The 25,427-nt window shown below is 39.1% G+C and overlaps 1 protein-coding gene and 1 non-coding gene across 3 annotated transcripts; both read left to right on the top strand.

Annotated features, from left to right (window-relative positions):
- The first annotated feature begins 21,606 nt into the window (after positions 1-21,606).
- On the top strand, positions 21,607-22,822 carry LOC6620435 (60S ribosomal protein L15). 2 transcript variants are annotated; one of them, XM_002044608.2, is made up of 3 exons: positions 21,607-21,655; positions 21,963-22,289; positions 22,461-22,822. In XM_002044608.2, exons 2-3 carry the CDS (start codon positions 21,981-21,983, stop codon positions 22,764-22,766), a joined length of 615 nt encoding a protein of 204 aa, XP_002044644.1. In that variant the 5' UTR covers positions 21,607-21,655; positions 21,963-21,980; the 3' UTR covers positions 22,767-22,822. The 2 variants fall into 2 exon arrangements, with proteins under 2 accessions (XP_002044644.1, XP_032574781.1); XM_032718890.1 differs by having other exon boundaries at positions 21,640-21,655; positions 21,885-22,289.
- On the top strand, positions 21,756-21,823 carry LOC116801318. The gene has a single exon (XR_004361954.1). It is a non-coding gene; the product is annotated as a small nucleolar RNA Me18S-Gm1358 (small nucleolar RNA).
- Positions 22,823-25,427: the final 2,605 nt, after the last annotated feature.

The raw sequence follows: 25,427 nt of genomic DNA, 5'->3' as shown, positions 1-25,427 counted from the left end.
AGAAATAAATATTTCATAAAAATAATAATTATTTTTTAATTTCATAAAAAAATAATAATTTTATTAATATATAATAAAAATAATAATTTTATTAATAAATAATAAAAATAATAATATTTCATAAAAAATAATTATACGTAGTAGAAAATAAAAATTAATAAAATAAATAAAAATATGAAAACAGTTCGTTGCAAAAGTCATATCGTCAGGCACGAAGTGCGGACACAAGCACTCAACAATCATTGCCTTATTAATTTTTCTCACGCCGCAAGCTGAATACCCTAATGACAAGTATTCTAATATAAAGTCATTTTCGAAATTTATTTTGTTATGTACATAGATTCGTCTATTACTATTTCTAAGCTTTATTTAAATAATAATAACGTTGAAGCAATGCAAAACAAGAATTTTTCGCATGGTGCCAATTGATAAAAAATAATATAGATTTAAAGTCAACGAACTTCTAAGGTGAAGGGCATATTTTGTCAAATTTACAATGCATGAGCATACGTGTGCACACATACAGTTGTATGCTATCACTGTATGCGTAGAAAAGAGCTGTTTGCTGTAGCGCTCTCCGCTCTTTCTCTCTCGAACAAAAACTTAAGAGAGCCTGGAGCCACCTCTAGAGCCACAGCCAAAAAATCGCGTGCCAAAAATTTGTATGGCCGTTACTCATCTTGTTATTCTAGTGTCTTTGCCGTTACCGTTACCGCTCAACCCGATTCCAACGGGATTTCTTGCGGTCTCTACTTGCCCTTCATTTGCCTTGGCCTTGGATAGTTCCCTTTCTAAGGTTACGATTCTTTCCAGTAGGTTCGCCACCTCTACAGTTGTGGAATTTGTAGTCTGCCCTGCTATGGCAGGCTGCGGAGTACCACTCGGATTCTGACCAAGTAATCCACTTTCCTCGGAACTTTGAGGCTGCTGTATATCACTAGCCACACTCGTCGGGGGCTCTTTGGACTGATCTAGTCTGGGGCTTCGCCTCAGCGCCTGCATGTTGCAAATCACAGGGTACGAATAAAGAGTGCGAATAAAAGAAATGTCGAGCCGCCGACAATACCCAGGAAATGCCTTAAACGCTCATTGGCTTACACAAATGAAGATCGTTTTATTCTATAGGGAAATTATACAGTTTTAAAGGCATTACAAATTTCAACTTATATCTATTCTGAATCTTACGTACCGCAGTTTCTCTTCCCTCACTATTGGTATCGTCAGACGAACTGATCTGGCGCGCAAAGTAGCTTAATTCTAAGTAAATTGATGTGACCAATTACAATAACTATAAAAATGCATACATTTAGTATTTAATGTGACCGAGTGCCCTTAACCGTTGACAAATAACTGAACTACTTATCGATAGCCAACTTATCCGTTCCGCGACATCTACCATTATTAGGAATTCGGTCAGATTACTTGAATGCCTGAGCAAATATTTCTGTTCCCACACCAGTACAACACCGTCCGTGATAGGAATATACTGGGACTGCGAGCAGTCTGTCACTCTAGCGATAACTAAAGATAACGTAATCAGTATAATTCCGGCGATCCTGGAAGAAGGCGGCAGGTTAAATCTATTGTGCGTCTAATACGTATAAGTATGCTTAAGTATGGAGTACATAAAAAAGCGTAGTTAGTTTATTCCCTAACCGTTTGATGATTTTTAGATATACCTTTTCTTCTACCTCAAAAATTCGATTTTGTCTAGTACGGTTGATCCTATCTAGATTAGCCTGTTGCGCTTTTCCGATGCTGTTCCCGATTGCCAGTCTCTGAGCGTCGTTGGCAGAGTGTAAGGCATATTTTGAATGTAAATTTGTGACTGAGTGTAATGTCTTATTATACTCTACCGTGGCTCTCATGATGAACAAGTGGAAATAGCGTCATGGAACAATTTTTTTTTCGAAGTCAAGTAAGTTTGATTCAAAATTCTTAAGTTCCAAATAATATTATATAAAAACCGGAAAGAAGTAACTACCACGGAATAGGTGAACAAATATTAATTTTTGGAAAAATTATTGTATATTTTCAAAAAAAAAAAGCTTATAAAGTTAGTTTTTTAGTCGTAGAAGATACATTATTATTAGTACCTACTTTACTAGGACGAGATTCAATGAAAATAATGGAAATCCAATTATTACATGAGAAACAAATAAATGCTGACAAAAATTTTTCAAATAAAAATTTTAATTACGAGAGTAATCACATATTTTGCGCATCTCTTTCCACCAGTAAATAAATAAGCTATAACTATAAGAAAACTAAAAATAATTTAAATTAAAAAAAATTAGATAATCATATTGATATAAATAGTTATCAAGAAAATTATCAATATGAATATTTACAAATGCCATTTGGAAAAAAATGAGTCAGCCATTTTTTAACGATTTATTACAAAAGTTTTAGAAGACTTTATTAAAACAAGCAGATATGGTGTAATTTGATTCGGTTGATATAGTGGTAGCTAACAAAACTTAAGAGCAATATAAAGAAATTTATATCGTATTAGTGAGAAAAACCTAATGTGAATTCCTTGGCCATAAAATCAAACGTAGTGGAATAACACTTATTTAAGCACACCGGAATTTAAATACCCTTCACACGTGCTTTGCATTTAACTCATACTTTAGGCTTTTTTACAATCCTTTGCAAAAATTGAGAAACCCTTAAGGGAGTTATTAAAACAAAAAAGGCCATTTTCCCAACAAAAGAAGTTTTTAAATCGTTGAAAACTGTTTTACGAATTCTCCAGTTTTAGCGATCTTTAACTGTAATCGTGAGACTAAACTTCACACAGAAGCTAGCCCGCGTGGAACAGAGACAAGATCGTTTTATTTAGTTGAAATTATGCTGGTGAGGGTAGGTATCATATTTTTGAGTGACAGGCATGAGGCATTTTAAAACAGTGACAGATTTTAATTTATAGCAGACATTAAGTAGGAAAGCCGTAAGCCATAAGAATTGGAATACCATGATTATTCTATGGTTCACGACCTGGTGTTGATATGCCGCATGTTGAAGATACATGAGTATTAGTACACAAGTTGAAGTATTTCATACGCTTAGAGATAACGCCATAGAGCACCTAGCGAATATCATAGGTAATAGTGAATATATTTAGAATACCATAGGATCTGTAGCGAAAATCGTAGGATATAGTAAAAACCCAGAGAATAGAGTAGGAATGGTAAAACCAAATTTAGTAGATACAGACACGCTCCATAGTATTACAAAGCCGTGTATACCTTTCAATACAATTCACTTAGGACCTTAGGACCTAAAATCATAAAGAAAACACCTCCTTGTAGTCATAGAGCACTAGTACTCGTTAAGCAAAAGACTCACTTAGTAAGTACTTTGACATTTATAACCGCCGCAAACGTTGTAAGCCATACCATAGCATTAATATGGTAGATCGAGGTCGATCAGGCCGAATGTAAACTGTGTATAAATATAAAATACTAAGTGTAAGCTATGTATAAATATAAAATACTAATATCGATAGAATTAATTGAATAGTCTTAAGAAAAAACGATAGTGTGATCGAGATCAAGGAGTTTGAATAAAGCGCAAGCTTTTCCTTCGAACTCATTAAATTCTCATTGACGTGGTTTTGACATGCGAGAAGGACACTTTACCCAATTATTTAAAAACAATACAGAATGCTTTAGTCGATTTTCCCGACTATCAGATACCCGTTACTCAGCTAGTGTGAATGCGAACGCGAAATTTCAAAATTTTTTTGGGATATCGATAGATATTGGGGAAAAAGATGATAACAAATTGAAAAGATGTGGGCGTGACCGGTTTGGTGGTTTTAAAGCGTTAGAGTGGTCATGGCAAGAAGTTGTTTGGCAAATTGAAAAATATTTAAGCGACTTATAATATAATGAAAGAATATCCAACAAATTTTCAAATATGTGGGCGTCAGTTTAGGCTATTTTAGGCCGTTAGAGTGGGCGTGGCAAAAAGTGTTTTTGATCGATAGATATTTTAGAAGTTTATTTATGGGAGTGGCAGTGTTCAGAACATTTTGCAAAAGTGTAGGCGCTGCAGTTCTTGGCGGTTTGTTGGCGTGGCAAAAAGTTAAATTTACAAGAGAAAATATTAAAACCTTTTGCAGAAGTGTGGGCGTGGCAGTGTTTGGCAATTTCTGAGCGTGTCAAAATGTATCAACAAACTTGCGCTGCGGTTAAGTCTCTGGAAATTTACATGACTAATAATTATATCAAAAAATATCGAAACATTATTTATAAAATTTTGGGCGTTTTGGTCGTGGCTCCGGTATGTTTCTAGAATCTATATGCTTTATCCAAACTTTCTAGCTTTTATTGTTCCTGAGATCAAGACGTTCATACGGACACACAGATAGGGCCAGATTGACTGGGCTATAGATTCTAACCAAGAATATACATATTTGATATGGTCGGAAACGCTTCCTTCTGCCTGTTACAAACTTTACTGTTTTGCAACTAATATAGTATATCCTTTTACTCTACGAGTAACGGGTATAACAAATAATTAAATAAAATATTGGGTAAGTCTTACTAAAGTTTTTGGTTGAAAACGTTTCTGGTTTCAATCCCATAATTAAAGGCATGAATTCCGATCACGTATCTGATGTTCGTCAGGCCGTTAGGTTTCCAGGAAGTAAACTTAAAGGAGGAAAGATTCTATATTTCTTTATGCTAAAGTTATTAACAATTCATATGTACATAAGTTCACGCTAAAGTATTATTACTAAGGGGAGATAGTTAATAAATAAGGTAAAAAGAAGCGGACCCAGGTGGCTCCCTTGTGGGACACCGGATGTGACTCGAGAATACAAGAAATATAACTTTAAAGAGGACCCGTTGCGTCCTGCCATTCAGATAACTTACAATCCAAAAAAAGGTAAACCGGTTCACTAGAGGCTTGCACAAGGCGTCCTCACAGAATTTGGTGACACAGCCAGGGATTCCGTCGGCAGAAAGCTTTCGTTGAGATATGAGCGTAGTGTTACCGAAATTATAATTATGTTTCGGATCCTGTGCGAGCTGGAATTTACAACGGTTTAAATAGCACGGCAAAATTAAAACAAGCACTTAAATATAGAATAGACTGAGAACCGGCATTTTTAAATTTTAGTCCGGACTTTACAACTCTTTATTAAACCAAGGAGGTTTGTAAGAAATGACGGGATAGTACAAAACATCCGTTATTATGTTAAAGAAGTAAAGATCTCACCTAAAATTATTTAGCCTCAGAATGTTTGTCATGCGAAAACAATGAATTCGTTTGGTTAACTTCTCTGATTTCTCTTATATTACCTAGTTCATCTATGTTACTGTCACGATTTTCACCTCGAAAATAGGTTGATATGTATCTTCAGCTTGGGTAAGAGGTGCTATTCTGGTCAGAAACACACTTTCTGGACTTGTTACAAGACAGATCAAAAAATCCACCAAAAGAGTTTTGAATATAATTAACTTGCGACAACGATAAGTCGAGCAAGCCGTCAATAAAGTCATGTTGTGCTATAGGGAAAAGAATGTTTGATTTTTTTTCTGGGGACCACATTGTGGCATGAATATTAAAATCACCTAGAACTCTCAATTGGTCTCTATTAGACATGCGTAGACATGACACATATGCACATAGTACGCGGACGAGTCTGTTTGTGAGTGTGTGTGTAAAAATAACGCCAAAGCATTTGCTCACACAGTTCTTTGCTAAAAAAAACATCACAAAATCATCGGCTACGCCAACAGAGCCAACAGCATCGGCTGCAGGGCCAACGCTCTTCCGATGCGATTAAATACCGATGGTATTTGAAACAAATTCAATTCTATTTTATTTCTTGCTGACTGCTAACCCGACGTTCTCAGTCGCCGAGTGCATAGGCATCATTAGAAATGCAAATACAAAATATGTTGGTAAAAGGAACAGGGACGAGCAATAAGGAAATAACAATTAAAAAAAATAGATCAACGAATTCATTAATCATAGCAATTCCAGCAACATATTCATACATTATTATACATTTTATATTTACGTGTACTCTCTTTTTTTTCTTTTATTATATCTTACTTTAAGGTCAATCGGACATGTGGACCCATATTCCAACTCAACTGAAAAGAAAGTGGAACTAACTCCGAAGAACATCAAGACGACCTAAGCTCTAGAATTTTATATTTATTTGTATGCTTAAATTTATATCGTCTGCATAATTTACATAATAATCAAAACTAAAAAAAAAATAAATTTTTTTCTCTTTAAAAAAGAGTTGGAATTAACTGATTAAACAGTGGTGAACAAGCAAAGAATACAACGATGACTTGCGGGTTGAAATGCGCTTAAAAAGTGCAAATAACAAAATCATCGCTAAGTTTCATACATATTGGTGCGATGTTTAAGCGCTCGTCATCGCTTTTGAGCGGTGATTCACCGGTAAAAAGTCGGTTGGACGGAACTGAAGGGTAAATACTCACCGTAGTCGCTCGAGTGGAGTTGCCTTGAACGGCTACTTCCTTTGGATACCAAGGAAAGACTTCCTGGCTATAGTAGCTCGCACGTTTTATTCTATGATCGTTATTTAAGATTATTCAGTACACATTATTCTAATCTTATCTTACCGCAGTTTGCCCTCCAAACTCTCGATCGAGAATGGACGTTAAGTTTTTCGCGACTCGCGATGGCGGCCATTAATGTGCCCGCACACATTTATCCACCAAATCTTATCACTATCAGGAAATACTGACTACGCCTATCGATTACACCGTTCAATCCGCGACAGTTACTTTTCAAGTATTTAACCATTGTCTTCTCCAACCTTTATCGCTCTCCTAACACCAACAAAACGGATTGGTTTTTTTTCTCTAATCTAAAATTCTTTATATTCTTTATAAAATTGGACAATTACTTGTCTGTCGCGCTGTATTAAGGTGTTGATTTTAGTGCGGAGACACCATCGTTTGTTTTCAAAAATTCTCGATGTCTTGAAAAGACAGAAAAACATCGTATCGTGGGTGCCATCAATGGTTTTCCAGCTCTAATTTCAGGGAATGCATCCAAAAGCCTATTTGAGAATGACTACAGAAGCATTTCGGGGAATCATGAAGGAGAGTCTCACGCCCGGCAAAAAGATATGGTAATTTTCCTTCATATGGAAGCACTTCCACTCAAAAAAAAATTATTCCGGAGTGCTCCGAAGTGCTTCTATTTCCGACTGGTTTGTTTGTTAGAAAATAAGTATGAATGTATTTTAAAAAATATGTATGTTCTTATTCACAATTTTAAAATAAGGACATTGTAAAATTAAAATACAAGTAAAAAAGATGCCAGTAATTCTAGGTTCAGCTTGTGCCCGAATGTGCGTGATTTTAAAAATACAGTGTGCGGCAGCAAAGTTTTCTTTTTTTAGATCTCAATAGGCATCGGAAAATATTCATATATTTTTATAATGTCATGTCTAAAGTTTTTATTTATATTTTTTTGATGAAATCAGAAATCACTGTTGCTATGTGGCACGGGGAAAACTCTGCCCTAAGAAAAGCCTGAGGAAAGAAAGCAGTTCGTAACAAATAATCCGTACCCAGGGAACACCCCGGCAGGCCATTATAATTGTAATGGGGTCCTATCTTTATATGACCTTCGAGTCGCATAGGTTTTTGATAAGTGTCAGCTTCTGCTGACCCTTGTCAAAGGAGATCGGGTAATGAGATCCCTCGGTTGCCTTCTATTGAGCCTCCTTGGTGGACGAGATCTGTTTAGAGCGCTGGCCAGCCGATTTCTGTGGCGCTCCAGCCTGTCATGGTATCTGCTCGAGTGCTGGTTTATTTCGTCAAATACCGTTGCGAGTTTCAGGTCTCTGTGCAGGGTGGTGTTTCGAACAAACCACTCGCAGCCGGTGTTAAGTCTTGCTACCTTATTTTGAATAGCCTGGATCCATTTGATTTGGCTGCCGCATGCCAAGCCCCAGATTTGGCACCCATACTTCCAGTTTGGTGCTAAGATCTGTTTGTAAATTGTCAGCTTGTTGGGTAGCGACAATTTACTGCACGATCAAAGTATCCAGTAGTGCTTCGCCACCTTAGCACGTAGGCGCGTTCTGATGTCGGTCACATGCTTGGAAAATGTAAGTCTGCGATCCAAAAGCACTCCAAGGTACTTTGCTGCGTTCGCCTGTGGTACGGGGGCTTGCTCGATGTAGACGGGCGGTGGCGTTCTCCGCTTTAAAGTAGAACAGACTTTGTTAGATTTACTGCTATTGATGCCAATGTTCCAACGTCTTGCCCATTCCGAAAACCGGTATGCAAAGTCCTGGATACCACCGGCTGCGTCGTGCTCGCATCGGGACCTGTAGGTGACGCACACGTCATCGGCATATGTGGCCAACATTGATTTCCCGTAAAGGCTTACATCCCGCTGCGGCATGTCGTGGCTATACAGGCAGTAGAGCAGGGGCCGAGGACACTACCTTGTGGAACACCAGCTGCCACGTTGTGCTCGGTGGAAATTGCTGAATGAAAGCGCACAGCGAACCTCCTTCCCTCCAGGTACGAAAGTCAGTTGCCAGTAGTAGCTCAAGTTTCTCCTTGCTTCCTATAGTATAGGAGATATCGTCCTTTCGCAGTGCCACATTTGATTCTGGCACTCCTTTGGAGATAGCTCTGTGAAGCCTAGCGCCTTCACATGTGTTTACTATTGTCTCACAGAAGGTTCTATAATTCCTTCTTTTGGCTTTCCCGATCTCATGGTTATACAATGTCAGTTTATTCCGGTAGGCATCCTAGTTTCCTTCTCTTTTTGCTTTGTTAAAGAGACGCCTGGTCGCTTTCCGCAACTTCTCCAATTGGTCGTTCCACCATGGACCATCTTTATCCCTCTTGGCTTGGCCAAGGGAGCAGTTTTCTCTAAACGCGTTAGTAAGACACGAGTTATTATCTTCTACGGCGTCGTCCAGTTCTAGAGTGGAGAGTTATCGTTTTAGCCTTCTTTAGACCACAAACTGAGATGTCTCTAAACCTGAAGCTCAGCTTGTGGTCACTAGAGATAATCTTGGCGCATGAGTTGTCATCAATGCCAAGGCTGAGGAGCGAGCCACCACCCTCATACTTCCTTGATATGAGACGCCAGTTCTCAGTGCCCAGGTCATTCTGTTTCTTTATCAATTCCATGATCCACTTTGTTGTTTTGTCCCCTGTCCTGGGGCAGAAGATGGTGATGTTGTGTGACGATGGCAAGTCGTCGCCCATCTTTACTTCCAGGGAGACACCGCTACACTTACTGAGGCTGGGGACTGCTAATTGCAGCCACTCAGCAGTGGTTGCGTTGCGGCAGTCCACTATCAGGTGACCCACCCTCCAAACTTGATTGGAGAATCCCAACCGGACAGGACTATCTCGAGCTGTGAGAGGTTCTCACTGCTAAGGACGACTTTGGGGTCTACCCTTCTGGTACGACCGCAACTTTGATGGCCCCAGTTACGGCCGCATATGATGGCTTGCGTACCTCAGTTGCCTTTGCAGCACTTGATGTACTTGGGCCATCGAAAGGAGCAGTCAGTGGCCTGCTTTTCTCCACCTGCCTCTTAGGCGTTTCAGTCGGAGGCGTCAGTGTGGAGTTTGCCCGCTTCGAGGCAGAGTTGGGCCTTTGCTCTAGCGGTTGCGGTGTCTTGGCCAGAGACAAAGCTTCCGCAGGTGACTTGCCCTGATGAAGGTAACGAAGATACCACTTAGTTCTGGCCCCGCTCAGCCCCTTACGGTTAGGGTCATCCCGGGCCTCAGGCTGACCAAGTTGCGGTAATGGGTTTTTAGCCCGTCCCGCTTGGCCAGCTTGGACCACAGTCGAGTGACTTGGTGTGGCTGCCCGACTCTTCCCTCCCTCAGCTGGGCGTACTTAAGCTGTTGGAACACTCCGATTAGAAGCATATTTTGATGTTACCACCGAAGTATGCCGCTCCCCGTCAAGGAGACGGTCCTCGAACTGTTTTGAGACATTTCCCGCGGTCAAGGCGGTATTTTATCATTTTTGGGTCAATTTTTAATGTTTCCCACGAGTTGCAGAGAAATAAGCGGTCCACCCGGACAGAGATCCGCCGTACCGGGGTAAGGCTAACCAGACCAAGCGGACGCCACTTGCCCGCACTCTCCGTTAGCGAATGGGCTAGTTGTTTCCCGGGCCCCGAGTCTGGCAGACTCTCGGCAAGGGTCGAATAACACCTTAGTCCGGCCCGGAGATGTGGAAATTTTTCCAGCTCCAGCCTAACTACTATTAGCCAGCACTCTAAGCAGAGAGCGTGGAGAGTGTAGTTGCACATCCAGTAGTGTGTCACAATTACGGCGCGTACCACCAGGTGGTTGATCCCCTTATGATACATACTGGCATTGCGGCCAGGATAAAAACATTGTAGACTGCAAGTGGGTTTTTAGTATAAAACAAGATGAAAATGGTAATATATGATGAATTATGATGGGACTTTTCACCAGTTGCACGAATTTCTAGTTTGAAATATCTTTTAGCTTTTTTAAATCAATATAATTTACTGATCCATCAGATGGATGTCAAAACAGCTATTTTAAATGCAGCACTAAAAGATGAAATTTATATAAAGATTCCAAAAGGTTTAATAAAGTATGATGGAAAGAAAGTATGTAAACTTAATAAAGCCATTTATGGTTCAAAACATGCTGCAAGATGCTGCTTTAAGATATTTGAAAGAGCACTACAAAATTTTGGATTTCGGAGTCTAGAAGTAGACATATATTCTAGATGAAGGAGATACACATAAAAATATATATTTACTCTTATATGTTGACGATATAATAATTTATACCAGTGATTTCGAAAGAATGTCCAAATTTAAAAACTTTTTTTTTAAATAAGTTTCAAATACCCGATCTAAATGAAATACGATATTTAATTGGCATACAAATTGAAAGAAAAAATTCTCAGTCAATGTACACACTATACACTTGTGCGTACACTTATTGAGTTCAATTCGGGTGTTTGAATCTAAGTGACTCGCTGCTGCGAGGGCATCGCCTTTTATTCATTCTTACATAGGTTCTTATCATCTAATTATATAATGCAGCGCTTCTAAGACGCCGCAGTCTGCGTTGGTAAATGCAGCTGAGTTTTATTCTTAAATCTATGTTTGAGGCCTCCCGCGTGGTCATATCTCTTGACACTCCGGCAATAGGCCGCTGCAATCGTACTTATCTGTAGTTTCCACTTATGCTGTCCCGTGACATGTTTATTGCAGCCCATAAATAGAACATATTTATAGTTTGCCTACTAAACACATATTTAGACAGTCAATCTGCATTTATTAAAAATGTTTTTAAAAAAATCAATATGAATGATCGTAATCCAGTTGGTACTCCTCTTCCAAGCAGAATAAATTATGAGGCTTTGAAAGTTGAAGATTCATATGAAGCACCATGTAGGAATTTGATTGGTTATTTAATGTACGCAATATATTGATGTACGCAATGTTTAAGTAAATTTATAAGTATCTTATGTCGATATTCTAACTACAATAATAGAGAATTATGGCAATGTCTTAAAATAATTTTAAGATACCTAAAAGGAACTCTCAATTTAAAGTTATCGTTTAAAAGGAATTTGAAAGTGAATAAAATTCTTATGTGGTATGTTGATTCTGATGGGGTCGGAAATAAGACTGACAGAAGAAGTACTACAGGGTATATATGGCCTTATTCGAAGGAGTAAGGGGCATAATCGCTATTAATTAAAAGGTCCAATAGTTATTTTCGATGATAACCAAGGTTGTATAAGTATAGGGAATAATCCTACTTACCACAAGAAAACTACGCACATATGTAGATATCAAATATAATTTTACCAGAGAACAAATTGGAAACACATTCAAGATTAGCTTTCAAAGCGAACGGTCGTGTTTTTTTTTTTTGCTCCCCGGTTTTTATTTTGTGTTTGTCAAACCAGCTGTGGTTTTTAAATAATTTTCTATAATAATTATATATCTAAACATAATTATTAAAGATCCGTTCGCTTCGCGAGTGATTCTTTTGTGATTTGTGCAGTAGTTTAAACAAATATACAAAGTAGTTTGCATTTTTCGTCTCTTTGTTTTGTTTACTCTCCCTTTTTGTGCGTTGTTCGCAGTGGTGTTTGGTGTTGTTTTTTTTGCATGCACATAAACTGCACTTTTCGATCTCACTCTCTCTCTCTCTTTCGCTCTCCCACACAAAATCTAAATTTCTCAGCGTGCTCTCGTGTGGTTCTTTTAACAGCTCGCTTGAAAGTTTTGGTTTTGTGTTTTCGTGCACGCACAGTGGTCTGATTTCATTTAAACATGGAAACCGTAAATGTTGTCTGCTTTTATAAAAATTGTTGCCAGGTTATAAAACCTGAGCAGCCAAAAATGACTTGTTGGCTATGTGATAGAATGGTGCATACTAAGTGCGCTGGTTTTAATGGCCAAACAAGTGATGACCTAGCAAAGGGTAAAAATCTAAATTACTGTTGTGATGCTTGCCTTGTGGTTGCGAACGAGATGAAATCGTTTATGCGCCAAACTAAAGGTGGCTTGAAAGAACTGATCAACAGTTTTGGCGTAGCTAGAGATAGTTTTCGTCGAGCCGATGATCTTCTTTCCGTGCTTAATTCACAGTTTAATGGCCTTAAGCTATTAGATGAATCTCCAAAGCGCAAAAAAGCCGCTGGTGGTAGGCTGCCTAAGGCCCCGCAACCACGGGCAAATGATCAAGAGGACTCCACAACTGATCAGCTGTCAATCGCAGCAAATCCACATATGCTGCTAAGATCGGCAGCTAAAAAAGATTCGGAGCAATACGATCAATCAGCTCTGGATGGACCCCACCCTGTGATTGCTAAAAATTCCGAATTGTCTGCACTGGTTTCTCAACCAGTGATTCCACCTGTCTCGATTAGTTTACCACCACAAGGGAACATTGAGTCCGGACTACCGGCACAAGTTGGCGCGTCAGAAATACAATCTGCAGCACCAAAACCCCTCGCGGTGGTTCCAATAAAGAAACAAATTTTTGTTTCTCGGCTTTCCCCTGATCAAACATCGTCGGATGTATTGTCTTATATACAAGACAAAACCAAAGCCGATAATATAAAAGTGGAAAAATTTAACTTCTCTTACGCTAGGGACATATCATCTTTCAAGATAACTGTCCCAAACGAGCTCTTTTCGACCATATGTTCGGGTGATTTTTGGCCGGATAGTATGGTGGTAAAAGAGTTTGAAGCTAAGATCAAAAATAAGAAAAAGGTGCCCGTGGGAATTAAACTTCCCTCACGTGGCCAGACTACTGCACCATCCGCCTCTTCATCTTCTTCCTCTTCAAAAAACTAACTACAAAACTTACTATCTCCTATCAAAATGTTAGAGGCTTGCGTAGCAAATTAATTAAATTGTATTGTGATAGTCTTTCATTTGCATCCCATATTATAGTGCTCACAGAGACTTGGTTAAAGCCGGAGATACTTAACTCCGAAGTCTTCCCAGGTATGTACACTATATATAGGTTTGACCGTCCCTCCAGACGGGGAGGTGGAGTCTTAATTGCGGTTAGATCTACCCTCGCGTCGGAGGAGTTACTTTTTGACGATTCCTGTAACTCGGAATTCGTATGTGTAAAGCTGTCATTTTCCGACAGATCAGTTTATATTACGTGCTCCTATATTCCGCCATCTTCTGAATTCCCAGAATATCAGAATCATTTGTCCGCTATCCAGTCCATCTTGAATAAACTTTCTGACAGGGACCAATAGGTAGTTCTCGGTGATTTTAATATACCTGGCACAATGTGGTCCCCAGAAAAACAATCGAATATCCTTCTCCCTTTAGCACAACATGACTTTATTGACGGCTTGCTCGACTTATCGCTGTCGCAAGTTAATTATATTCCAAATTCTCTTGGTCGACTTTTGGATCTATGTTTTGTAACAAATCCTGAATGTGTGTTTCTGTCCAGGGTAGTACCTCTTACTCAACCTTAAGATCAATATCCTCCTACTTTCGAGGTGGAAATCGACTTAGGTACGGTATTAAAAGTGAATTCAGAGAAGTCAACAAAACGAATTCCCTGTTTTCGCAAGGCAAATTTTCGGAGGCTAAACAATTTTATAGCTGGCTTTAATTGGTCCGATCTTTACTCCTGCAACATAATGGCGGATGCGATTAATATGTTTTATACCGCAATTAAATCATTTTTTAACTCTTGTGTTCCGATGTACTATCCGTCAATCTCTAAACCTCCTTGGTTTAATAAAGAGTTGACACACCTAAGAAATGTAAAGTCCAGACTCTATATGAAATTTAAAAATACCGGTTCTCAGTCCATCCTTTGTAAATATTTAAGCGCTCGGTTAAACTTTACCGTGCTTAATGCTCAGTGCTACAATAATTATTTAAACCGTTGTAAGTTTCAATTTGCACAGGATCCGAAACAGTTTTATAATTTCGTTAGCACTAAGCGAAAAACAAGTTCTCACCCTTCCTCGCTATTTTTTGAAAACACTACGGTTACATCGGATCAGGCAATAACCGATCTATTCGCCAAGTTTTTTCAAACAACATATTCAACTTTACCTCATTCCGAACAGCCATACTCTTATGCGGTATCTAAGTCGAATCTAATATTTTGCCCCACTATAAACGAAAGCTCACTGCTTAACGATCTTCAGCGTGTTAAACCGGTCTATTCGCCAGGTCCCGATGGAATCCCTGGCTGTCTGCTCAGATTCTGTGCGGAAGCCTTGTGCAAGCCTCTACTGAAACTGTTTACCTTATCTTTGGAATCTTCACAATTCCCTCATATATGGAAGGAGTCCTTTGTGATTCCTCTTCACAAAAAAGCTAGCAAACTGGATGCAAGCAATTACAGAGGAATCTCTAAATCACCGTGTCAACACGGTTTTATGAAACGCAGATCTACAACCACTAACCTCTTGGAGCTAACTTCTTTCGTAATAGAGGGTTTCAAAAATAATCTTCAAACAGATGTCATCTACACTGATTTTAGTAAAGCATTTGACTCTGTTAATCATTACCTTTTAATAAAAAAAACTAGATCTTATAGGTTTCCCTGTTGATCTTCTAAATTGGATTTCAAGCTATCTGAATGGCAGGACACAACAAGTTCTCTTTAAAAATTCGTTATCTTCTCCGAGTCACATCCGGTGTCCCACAAGGGAGCCATCTTGGTCCGCTTCTTTTTACCTTATTCATTAACGACCTCCCCTTAATAATAAAACATTCGCGTGTACTTATGTACGCAGACGATGTTAAATTATGCCTCCAGTACAAGGACACTTCTTGCCATTTGGACTTACAATCCGATCTAGACCGATTTCAAATATGGTGCCGTGATAACATATTAGACTTAAATGGCTCCAAGTGTAAAGTTATGACCTTTTGTCGTGCCAACCCAATACGCACGACTTACACTGTAAGTGGGTGCCCTCTGGACAGAATAACACGAGTTGATGATCTTGGTGTTCTTCTGGACCCAAAACTAAAATTTTCTGACCATATTTCATCTATTGTCAATAAGGCCAGGGGTGTGCTTGGTTTTATAAAAAGGTGGTCTAAGGAATTTGAAGACCCTTACTTGACTAAAACCTTATTTATTTCGTTAGTCCGTCCAATTCTCGAGTACGGATCACCTGTTTGGAGTCCACAATACGCAGTCCACTCGGACCGCATTGAATCGGTCCAAAAAAACTTCTTACTTTTTGCCTTGCGGCGCCTAAATTGGGATGCAAACCATATATTACCTCCTTATTCCAGTAGACTACTTTTAATTAATTTACCATCCCTAGCTAACCGTAGAACTATGCTTGGAACAGTCTTTATTTGTAAGCTTATTCGTGGGGATGTTGAGAGTCCCGACTTGATTAGTCGGCTTAACTTCTCGGTTCCAAGTAGAGTCACTAGAAACTATATACCCCTTATCTTAAATCATTGTAGATGTAATTATGAGTTGCATGACCCTTACAGAGTTTTATGTTCTGACTATAATAGACTTTATCCTATTATCTGTAATCTTGACTCTCTGCCGCTATTAAAGCAATCGATTTTATCTTTTCTATTACATAATTAGATCCTACTAACACTAATATTTATTTATTATTTAACATTATATTCATTTCCTCGTTCCTATTCTATTTTTTATATCGCGTCTATATTTTCTCGCGAATCGAGCCGTACGATACGGCAGCGCCCCTCGGTCGGTTGGGCGGGAGGTGTGGCCGTGGGACCCGTGCGTAAAATTAAAAAAAAAATTAAAATTAAACAAACTAATTTGTGTTAAGTATCTTTCCGCAGATTTACAATTGGGTGATATTTTGACAGCTGCCAGATTCATTACCCTGCGAGACCAACTGGAGCTAACCGTGGCTTGTGGGAAAATTTTTTTTTTCCTTGCCAATTCGCGAGTGCAAAAGATTGTGTATAATAAACCAATAATTAACCATTGCAACAGTTTACCTGCGGCAGTACGAGTAATATGAGCGCCCAGAGTGATAAGGTGGTGTGTGGCAGCTTGTTGGATACGTTAAGTGGTGTGGAATGCACCCAAAAAAAACTGCCCAACAAGTTGTGTGGCGGCCGTACCTTAGTAGGCAACCAGCCAAAAGGGATACTACGGAACCACCGTGCCCAGTGCCGAAATAAATTAGAGGTCATCAATAAAAAACTGTAACAGCACGCACGCAAGGAAAAAATATTGCAAAATGCAATAGCGCACAAAAATTGTATAAACACATGCACAACACCACAATTCAAAAGAAATACAAAAAAAATTATAAAAAAATAATATAAAAAAATACAGTTTATAAGAAATAAGAAATAAGAAATATAAAAAAATAAAAATATAAGTACACAAAATGTACCGTACCCCCACACACTACGTAGTCTTAGAACAACTTAGACGACCAGATATTTACGAATTGTCTTTTTGTAAGCTCGATTTCTGCATGCGGCGCAAATCCCGCTCACTGGACTGGCTGGGGTCGGCTTGGAAATGGGTAGCTGGATCTCCAGATGCTGCTGATTGGAACGCCGTCTTGGCCGCGCAAGCGACGGCTTCGAGGAACTGCAAAAACTGGAGGAGGCTAGCTGTATCCCTCGGCTACTGAAGGGCGGCCAGGCCAAATGCTCATATCAAAGAAGTAACCAACGAGTGGTTAAGCAAGTCGACGATGGAATGCTCCTCCTGACCAACTTCAACGGAACTCTAAGAACGGCTGCAAAGAACTACGACCTGATCGGCTCCTTTATCATCCAATTCGACAATGAGACGATAATGGTCAACGGTCAAAACTATTCCAGTTACTCGGTCAGTCATCTAATGGCGATGCCGGCCGTGTTGAGCCACATAACGGCCAGCAACTTTCAACTTTCTCTGGAATACGTCCACGACGTGAGCATGAAGAATTTGGAAAAGATGTCCAACATGGCGAGTGAGCTACTAGCCTCTCTTCTCACCGAGGCGGCACTCGCAATCTGCATATTCCTAGGCTTTTATTTCCTATGGAAGAAGCTGATGTCCACCAAAGGCATGCCCGATGTCCGCGAGATTGCCGCAAACTTAGAAGTATTGGGCAAAACCGAGCTGAACAAGGCTCACTAATCTGCGGGACGCAGATCTTGAGGGGGGAGGAGTTACGAACCCTCTTCTTGCGCCCTTCGTCAGGTCTCACCAGCGCTCGGCTCTCGTGTTTTCGGGCCCCGTCAGCAGGCGACTCGGGGCCTGTCTAGTAACATGTTTGTGTAAGTTACGGACTCACCAGCGCTCGGCTCTCGTGTTTTCGGGCCCCGTCAGCAGGCGACTCGGGGCCTGTCTAGTAACATGTTTGTGTATGTGTGCATTCGGAACAAGTGCCGTTGGTCGCACTCAGGGTGAGGGGTCAACGGGGGAAGCGTATATAAAAGCAGCGGGACGGGAGAAGAGCAGGGCAGTCTCGAACGGACACATAACGGAACCGCTAGCAGATCGCGAACTGAACCTTAAAATAAAGCTAATCGTAAACTCGAACCCTCTTAACTATCTTGACTATTATTTGGAGAACCACAGCATGTTGGTTGTCATATCAAGGTGAGGTATGCGGCAGCGAGTGCCGAGAACCCTAATGCAAGTGCAACTTGCGTTAACTTATATATGGTAGTGACGTATTTGGGTGGTCCAAACCAGCCACTTCTATTATTTCAAAGAAAACAGTAATGCACTCCAATATTTTTCCATAATGTATCCCAGCTGCGCAGCATTCGTTTATCTTTGGCAGCGCAGCCGTTCTTGTAAACATCCTAAAGCCTGACCTAAGCAGATTTGACTGCCCTCTTTCAACGCTACCTAATCTTAAGAACCCAAGAGCGAGGCTCTCCCGAAATATTATAATACAAATATTGTTCAAATACTGAGGCTTCTCCTCAATCCAATTTGCATTTGATTTTTAGTCTTAAGCTGAGATCCAAAGAATAAAGTCGTGAAACTATTTCTCCTAAAAACTATTTTTTATTTCTTGGCGTTGTCCTTAGTCAACTGACGGGACATTAGTTCGACTCAAAAATAAAACAACAATTTTACTATATAACCATTATCAAAGCGAAACATTTACTAGTGCTATGTTTATTTAAGTGCATCTTGTTCAATTTTTATTTGATTGAACTAATTGGGTTTTACTGAATTACAGAATTGGGTTTCCCCAATTCTGTGCAGCAAATGCTGGTTCAATAAAAGAAGCCTCCGAGAAAAAGAAAAGAATAAGTATACAAGAATACATTAGAAAGCATACGCACTCGCCTGAAAGTAATTTTTTATTTCAATAAATTTTTAATCAATTTAAATTAGAGTGATTTTTAAGGTGGCGTGTTGGAAATACAAAAGTCACACTTATGCAAAGTACAGTGTATGTGAGAGTGATGAAATTAAGAGGATCGTGGAAAGAGAGATCGCGCTCTATTATTGGTTTCTTGGTACTATGTCGTTGTTGGCTCTCACATGCATGTTATAGAGTAATTGTTTTTATTCGCTTGCAGCCAACGAGAGAGTGCTGTTTTATGGGTTGCTTGAACAAATTAATTATTGAGCAGTAAGAACAAGTGTGTTTCACTATTTGGTTGATGGGCTGGCTTAGAATATACTTAAAAGTATACTATTATATTAAATTCAAACTATATAATTTTTTTTTTTTTTATTAATATTTATTAAGTGAAGAATCCGTACATCATAATATTGTATCTTAACATCACAGAGTGGGAAATATTCTTATGAATTACCAAACACTATAAAAATAACATAAGTGAAGTAGGAAACTATATAATACATTTTATTTCATTTTCATACAGTAATACATAAAACAAACATAAGTTTTGCAAAAAAAGTCAGTACATTGAGAACAAATATTTGTTTCAAAATAATACACATTAGATAATACAAATTTATAAAATAAATATATCTATGAAAACTGTTTTTTGCAAAGCTATTGCAAGCTATCAACAATAATTGTTTTCATAATTTCACACACCTCGCAAGCAGAATACATTTTCGAATTTTTTTGTTATATTATCTAATAGCCGAATCTATGTGGCTATTAATATTTATATGCTATATTCAAATAATAATAACGTTAAGGCAATGCAAAGCAAAAATTTTTGACATGTTGCCAATTGATTAAAAAGAATATAGATTTAAAAAACTTGTAAAGTGAAGGTCATATTTTGACACATTCACCATGCATGAACATACGTGTGCACAGATTCAGTTGTCGGCTGTCACTGTTTGCTTAGAAGAGAGTTGTTAGCTGCAGAGCTCACCGGTCTCTGGCTCTTGAATAAAAAACTCGAGAAAGCCTTAAGTCAGCTTTGAAGCCAGCCCAAGAAAATAGTGTGCAAATAAGCGTATGACGTTACGCATCTTGCTATTCTAGTGGCTTTGCCCATAGAATTTGTCCCTTTTAAAATTGGTTACTCTCAAAAATTTTTTAAATCTAAACCTGCCGTTTGACTTATAATAACATTTGTCATAACATTTATTTTTCGATAGATATTCCTCGCTGTGAAAGCATAATCCTGACTGTAATATCTGTTGCACATCTGGGCAAAGCACATCTTTCTGTGCTTACTCACATATTACGATAGATTTTTGTTCAATACCAAGATGCAGAAATTGGGGTTACATATTCTACGGTCTTTGTTCCAAGGGACGTCTTTTTGTCAACAACAGATGGATTCACAACAAATTTATATCCGTCATTCAAAAACGAAATTCAATCTGACTGAACGTGGTCCAATTATTTAAAAATTAGTAACAAACAATCACCCGTTACTCGTAGAATAAAATGGTATACTGGTTTCGTTGAAAATTATGTAACAGGCAGAATGAAACGTTTCCGACTGTATAATGTATATATATTCTTAATCAGGATCAATAGCCGCCGAGTCGATCTAGCCATGTCCGTATGAACGTTGAGATCTCAGGAACTGTAAAAGCTAGAGGGTTGAGATTCAGCAAACATATTTAAGAGACAAAGACGCAGCCCACTCTAACGCCAACAAACCTCTTATAATTTTTGTAATTTTCTATTGATTTGGAACAAAACGCCCTAAAACCGCACAACTCTGTCACGCCAACACTTATGAAAAGAAGGTTCTAATTTTTTCACATATATAGCGCCACGCCCATAATTTTTGAAACAGTTTTGGATATATTTTCATAATTTTATTAGTCGTCTAAATTTCTATCGATATATAAATCTTTTTGCCACGCCCACTTTAACGTCATAAAGCCGCCGAATCGGTCACGACCACACCTTGAAACAGTTTTTAAATTTTGTTTCTTATTTTTTCCCAATATTTATCGATATCCCATACAATTATTTAATTTTTTGTTCGCATTCACCAGCTAGTCTGATAGTTGGAGAACTCGACTATAGCATTCACTCTTGTTTCATATTAAATCAGATCTTATTTACTAAAGGAAGAAAAGTAATTAGTGGTTTATTTGTGTTTATTCGACACGATCAACGAACAAAAAATTTCTATTTGGCAAGGAGTCGATAAGTACTTAGCCAAAATTTATCGCAAAGGTTGCCATACTGTTGGGTAACGAAACAGGCAGGCATAATATGTCTTAAATAATTTAGTGGAGGTCAAAGAGTGTTGTTCGTAAATAATGCAATACAATTTAATTACTCAAAAGTTCAAAGTGTAGTGAAAAAGTTAGAAATAAAACTGTGAAAATTATGGTAGATCTTTTGTATGGAAAACAATTGCAAACAGCAAGTTCTGCCTTCTCCTGACTTCAAAACAAACAAACAAAATAATAAGTCAGTTGTTTGAGCAGGTAGAAACGAAAAGTAGCAAAATAGCATATAAACATATCATAGCACGATAGCAACAATTTTTTTAAAACCAGAGTACCCAATAACGAAATTAAAAGTCTTTGCCCAAATCGAATTCGAAAAAATATATTAAGATTATTGGAACAAGCTGGGATGCCTTATAAATATTACACTATTGTGAGAAAGGGGTATAATTGCGTTTTACTCGTGTTTCATGCATTAGGGTAATTATATCCCAAAGCAACTCTGAGCTAGTTTCTCGTGTGATCCAAGTCATTGCTTCCTTCTTTTGGATTTTTTCCGTGCTGTAAGTTGGTTGTGCATGCGGCATAATAATTTTTTTTTTTACCGCGAAATCATTCCGGGAATAAATTTATATATCTTATTTATCTTTTTAAAATCCTTTTAAGTTTATATGATGATATTTTCCATGCACCACTCTGAGTTCAGTGTAGATTATGGATATCTGACGGATGTTATGTTCGATTTCATTCTCATTGCTATGTAACATTGATACGTATTATTATCTGTTCTAGATTGTAATATGTACAGTTTAAAAAGTTGATGGACCGATGATGTGACATTTATAAAATAAATAATGAATTTGTTACTAGGTCTATCAAATTGCAGAGATGGGGGCTTATCGGTACATGCAGGAACTTTATAGGAAGAAGCAGAGCGATGTGATGCGGTACTTGCTACGTATTCGCGTTTGGCAATACCGCCAACTAACGAAATTGCATCGTTCGCCAAGACCTACTCGCCCGGATAAAGCAAGACGTTTAGGATACAGAGCTAAACAAGGGTTCGTGATTTATAGAATCCGTGTTCGCCGCGGAGGTCGCAAGCGTCCAGTTCCCAAAGGATGCACTTATGGCAAGCCGAAGAGTCATGGTGTAAACCAATTAAAGCCCTATCGTGGTTTGCAATCCATTGCTGAGGTAAGAAAACGCGTACTTGCTAACACACTTTTAAACAAATTGATGACAACCCCTTTTGACATACAATATGTGTTGACATAAACTTCCTTAGATGTCTGAAATATTCTTGTCCAATTAAGAGGTCCCTACCAAAAAACACTGAAATATATCATGGATTTTATTTTCTTGTAGGAACGTGTTGGTCGTAGACTTGGCGGATTGCGAGTTTTGAACTCGTATTGGATTGCGCAAGATGCTTCTTATAAATATTTTGAGGTAATCTTAATTGACACTCACCACAGTGCTATTCGTCGTGATCCAAAGATCAACTGGATCTGCAAGCATGTTCACAAGCATCGTGAATTGCGTGGCCTTACATCAGCTGGAAAAAGTTCACGCGGCATTGGCAAGGGATATAGATACTCCCAGACTATTGGTGGATCTAGGCGTGCTGCTTGGAAGCGCAAGAACCGTGAGCACATGCACAGAAAACGATAAATTGTGAAGCATTTATTTTATCGGTTAAATAAAGCACTTCGTGCATGCAAAGAACATATCTAAAAAACAATTTTTTTTGATTAGACCTTATGAACGAAAAAATAGATATGTATAGTAACAGGTTTCCCATTATTGGTTTGGCATCTTGATTTATTAAGAATTTTTTTTTTTTTTATTGGTTTAAAACAGAATATCTTTCATTTACATTACAATTTTCTTTTACAAAAATTTAAAATACATGTATATAGTAAAATTGTTGTTTTATTTTTGAGTCGAACTAATGTCCCGTCAGTTGACTAAGGGCAACGCCAAGAAATAATAAATAGTTTTTAGGAGAAATAGTTTCACGACTTTATTCTTTGGATCTCAGCTTAAGACTAAAAATCAAATGCAAATTGGATTGAGGAGAAGCCTCAGTATTTGAACAATATTTGTATTATAATATTTCGGGAGAGCCTCGCTCTTGGGTTCTTAAGATTAGGTAGCGTTGAAAGAGGGCAGTCAAATCTGCTTAGGTCAGGCTTTAGGATGTTTACAAGAACGGCTGCGCTGCCAAAGATAAACGAATGCTGCGCAGCTGGGATACATTATGGAAAAATATTGGAGTGCATTACTGTTTTCTTTGAAATAATAGAAGTGGCTGGTTTGGACCACCCAAATACGTCACTACCATATATAAGTTAACGCAAGTTGCACTTGCATTAGGGTTCTCGGCACTCGCTGCCGCATACCTCACCTTGATATGACAACCAACATGCTGTGGTTCTCCAAATAATAGTCAAGATAGTTAAGAGGGTTCGAGTTTACGATTAGCTTTATTTTAAGGTTCAGTTCGCGATCTGCTAGCGGTTCCGTTATGTGTCCGTTCGAGACTGCCCTGCTCTTCTCCCGTCCCGCTGCTTTTATATACGCTTCCCCCGTTGACCCCTCACCCTGAGTGCGACCAACGGCACTTGTTCCGAATGCACACATACACAAACATGTTACTAGACAGGCCCCGAGTCGCCTGCTGACGGGGCCCGAAAACACGAGAGCCGAGCGCTGGTGAGTCCGTAACTTACACAAACATGTTACTAGACAGGCCCCGAGTCGCCTGCTGACGGGGCCCGAAAACACGAGAGCCGAGCGCTGGTGAGACCTGACGAAGGGCGCAAGAAGAGGGTTCGTAACTCCTCCCCCCTCAAGATCTGCGTCCCGCAGATTAGTGAGCCTTGTTCAGCTCGGTTTTGCCCAATACTTCTAAGTTTGCGGCAATCTCGCGGACATCGGGCATGCCTTTGGTGGACATCAGCTTCTTCCATAGGAAATAAAAGCCTAGGAATATGCAGATTGCGAGTGCCGCCTCGGTGAGAAGAGAGGCTAGTAGCTCACTCGCCATGTTGGACATCTTTTCCAAATTCTTCATGCTCACGTCGTGGACGTATTCCAGAGAAAGTTGAAAGTTGCTGGCCGTTATGTGGCTCAACACGGCCGGCATCGCCATTAGATGACTGACCGAGTAACTGGAATAGTTTTGACCGTTGACCATTATCGTCTCATTGTCGAATTGGATGATAAAGGAGCCGATCAGGTCGTAGTTCTTTGCAGCCGTTCTTAGAGTTCCGTTGAAGTTGGTCAGGAGGAGCATTCCATCGTCGACTTGCTTAACCACTCGTTGGTTACTTCTTTGATATGAGCATTTGGCCTGGCCGCCCTTCAGTAGCCGAGGGATACAGCTAGCCTCCTCCAGTTTTTGCAGTTCCTCGAAGCCGTCGCTTGCGCGGCCAAGACGGCGTTCCAATCAGCAGCATCTGGAGATCCAGCTACCCATTTCCAAGCCGACCCCAGCCAGTCCAGTGAGCGGGATTTGCGCCGCATGCAGAAATCGAGCTTACAAAAAGACAATTCGTAAATATCTGGTCGTCTAAGTTGTTCTAAGACTACGTAGTGTGTGGGGGTACGGTACATTTTGTGTACTTATATTTTTATTTTTTTATATTTCTTATTTCTTATTTCTTATAAACTGTATTTTTTTATATTATTTTTTTATAATTTTTTTTGTATTTCTTTTGAATTGTGGTGTTGTGCATGTGTTTATACAATTTTTGTGCGCTATTGCATTTTGCAATATTTTTTCCTTGCGTGCGTGCTGTTACAGTTTTTTATTGATGACCTCTAATTTATTTCGGCACTGGGCACGGTGGTTCCGTAGTATCCCTTTTGGCTGGTTGCCTACTAAGGTACGGCCGCCACACAACTTGTTGGGCAGTTTTTTTTGGGTGCATTCCACACCACTTAACGTATCCAACAAGCTGCCACACACCACCTTATCACTCTGGGCGCTCATATTACTCGTACTGCCGCAGGTAAACTGTTGCAATGGTTAATTATTGGTTTATTATACACAATCTTTTGCACTCGCGAATTGGCAAGGAAAAAAAAAATTTTCCCACAAGCCACGGTTAGCTCCAGTTGGTCTCGCAGGGTAATGAATCTGGCAGCTGTCAAAATATCACCCAATTGTAAATCTGCGGAAAGATACTTAACACAAATTAGTTTGTTTAATTTTAATTTTTTTTTTAATTTTACGCACGGGTCCCACGGCCACACCTCCCGCCCAACCGACCGAGGGGCGCTGCCGTATCGTACGGCTCGATTCGCGAGAAAATATAGACGCGATAT

This window comes from Drosophila sechellia, chromosome 3L (genome assembly GCF_004382195.2).
Source record: "Drosophila sechellia strain sech25 chromosome 3L, ASM438219v1, whole genome shotgun sequence".
NCBI classification, from domain to species: Eukaryota; Metazoa; Arthropoda; class Insecta; order Diptera; family Drosophilidae; genus Drosophila; species Drosophila sechellia.
This window is presented reverse-complemented; position numbering and strand designations above follow the sequence as displayed.

Coding starts and splice junctions, on each gene's coding strand:
- LOC6620435 (XM_002044608.2), top strand. CDS start 21,981: ATGGGGGCTTATCGGTACATGCAGGAACTTTATAGGAAGAAGCAGAGC. Junction 22,290..22,460: donor GTTTGCAATCCATTGCTGAG/GTAAGAAAACGC, acceptor ATTTTCTTGTAG/GAACGTGTTGGTCGTAGACT.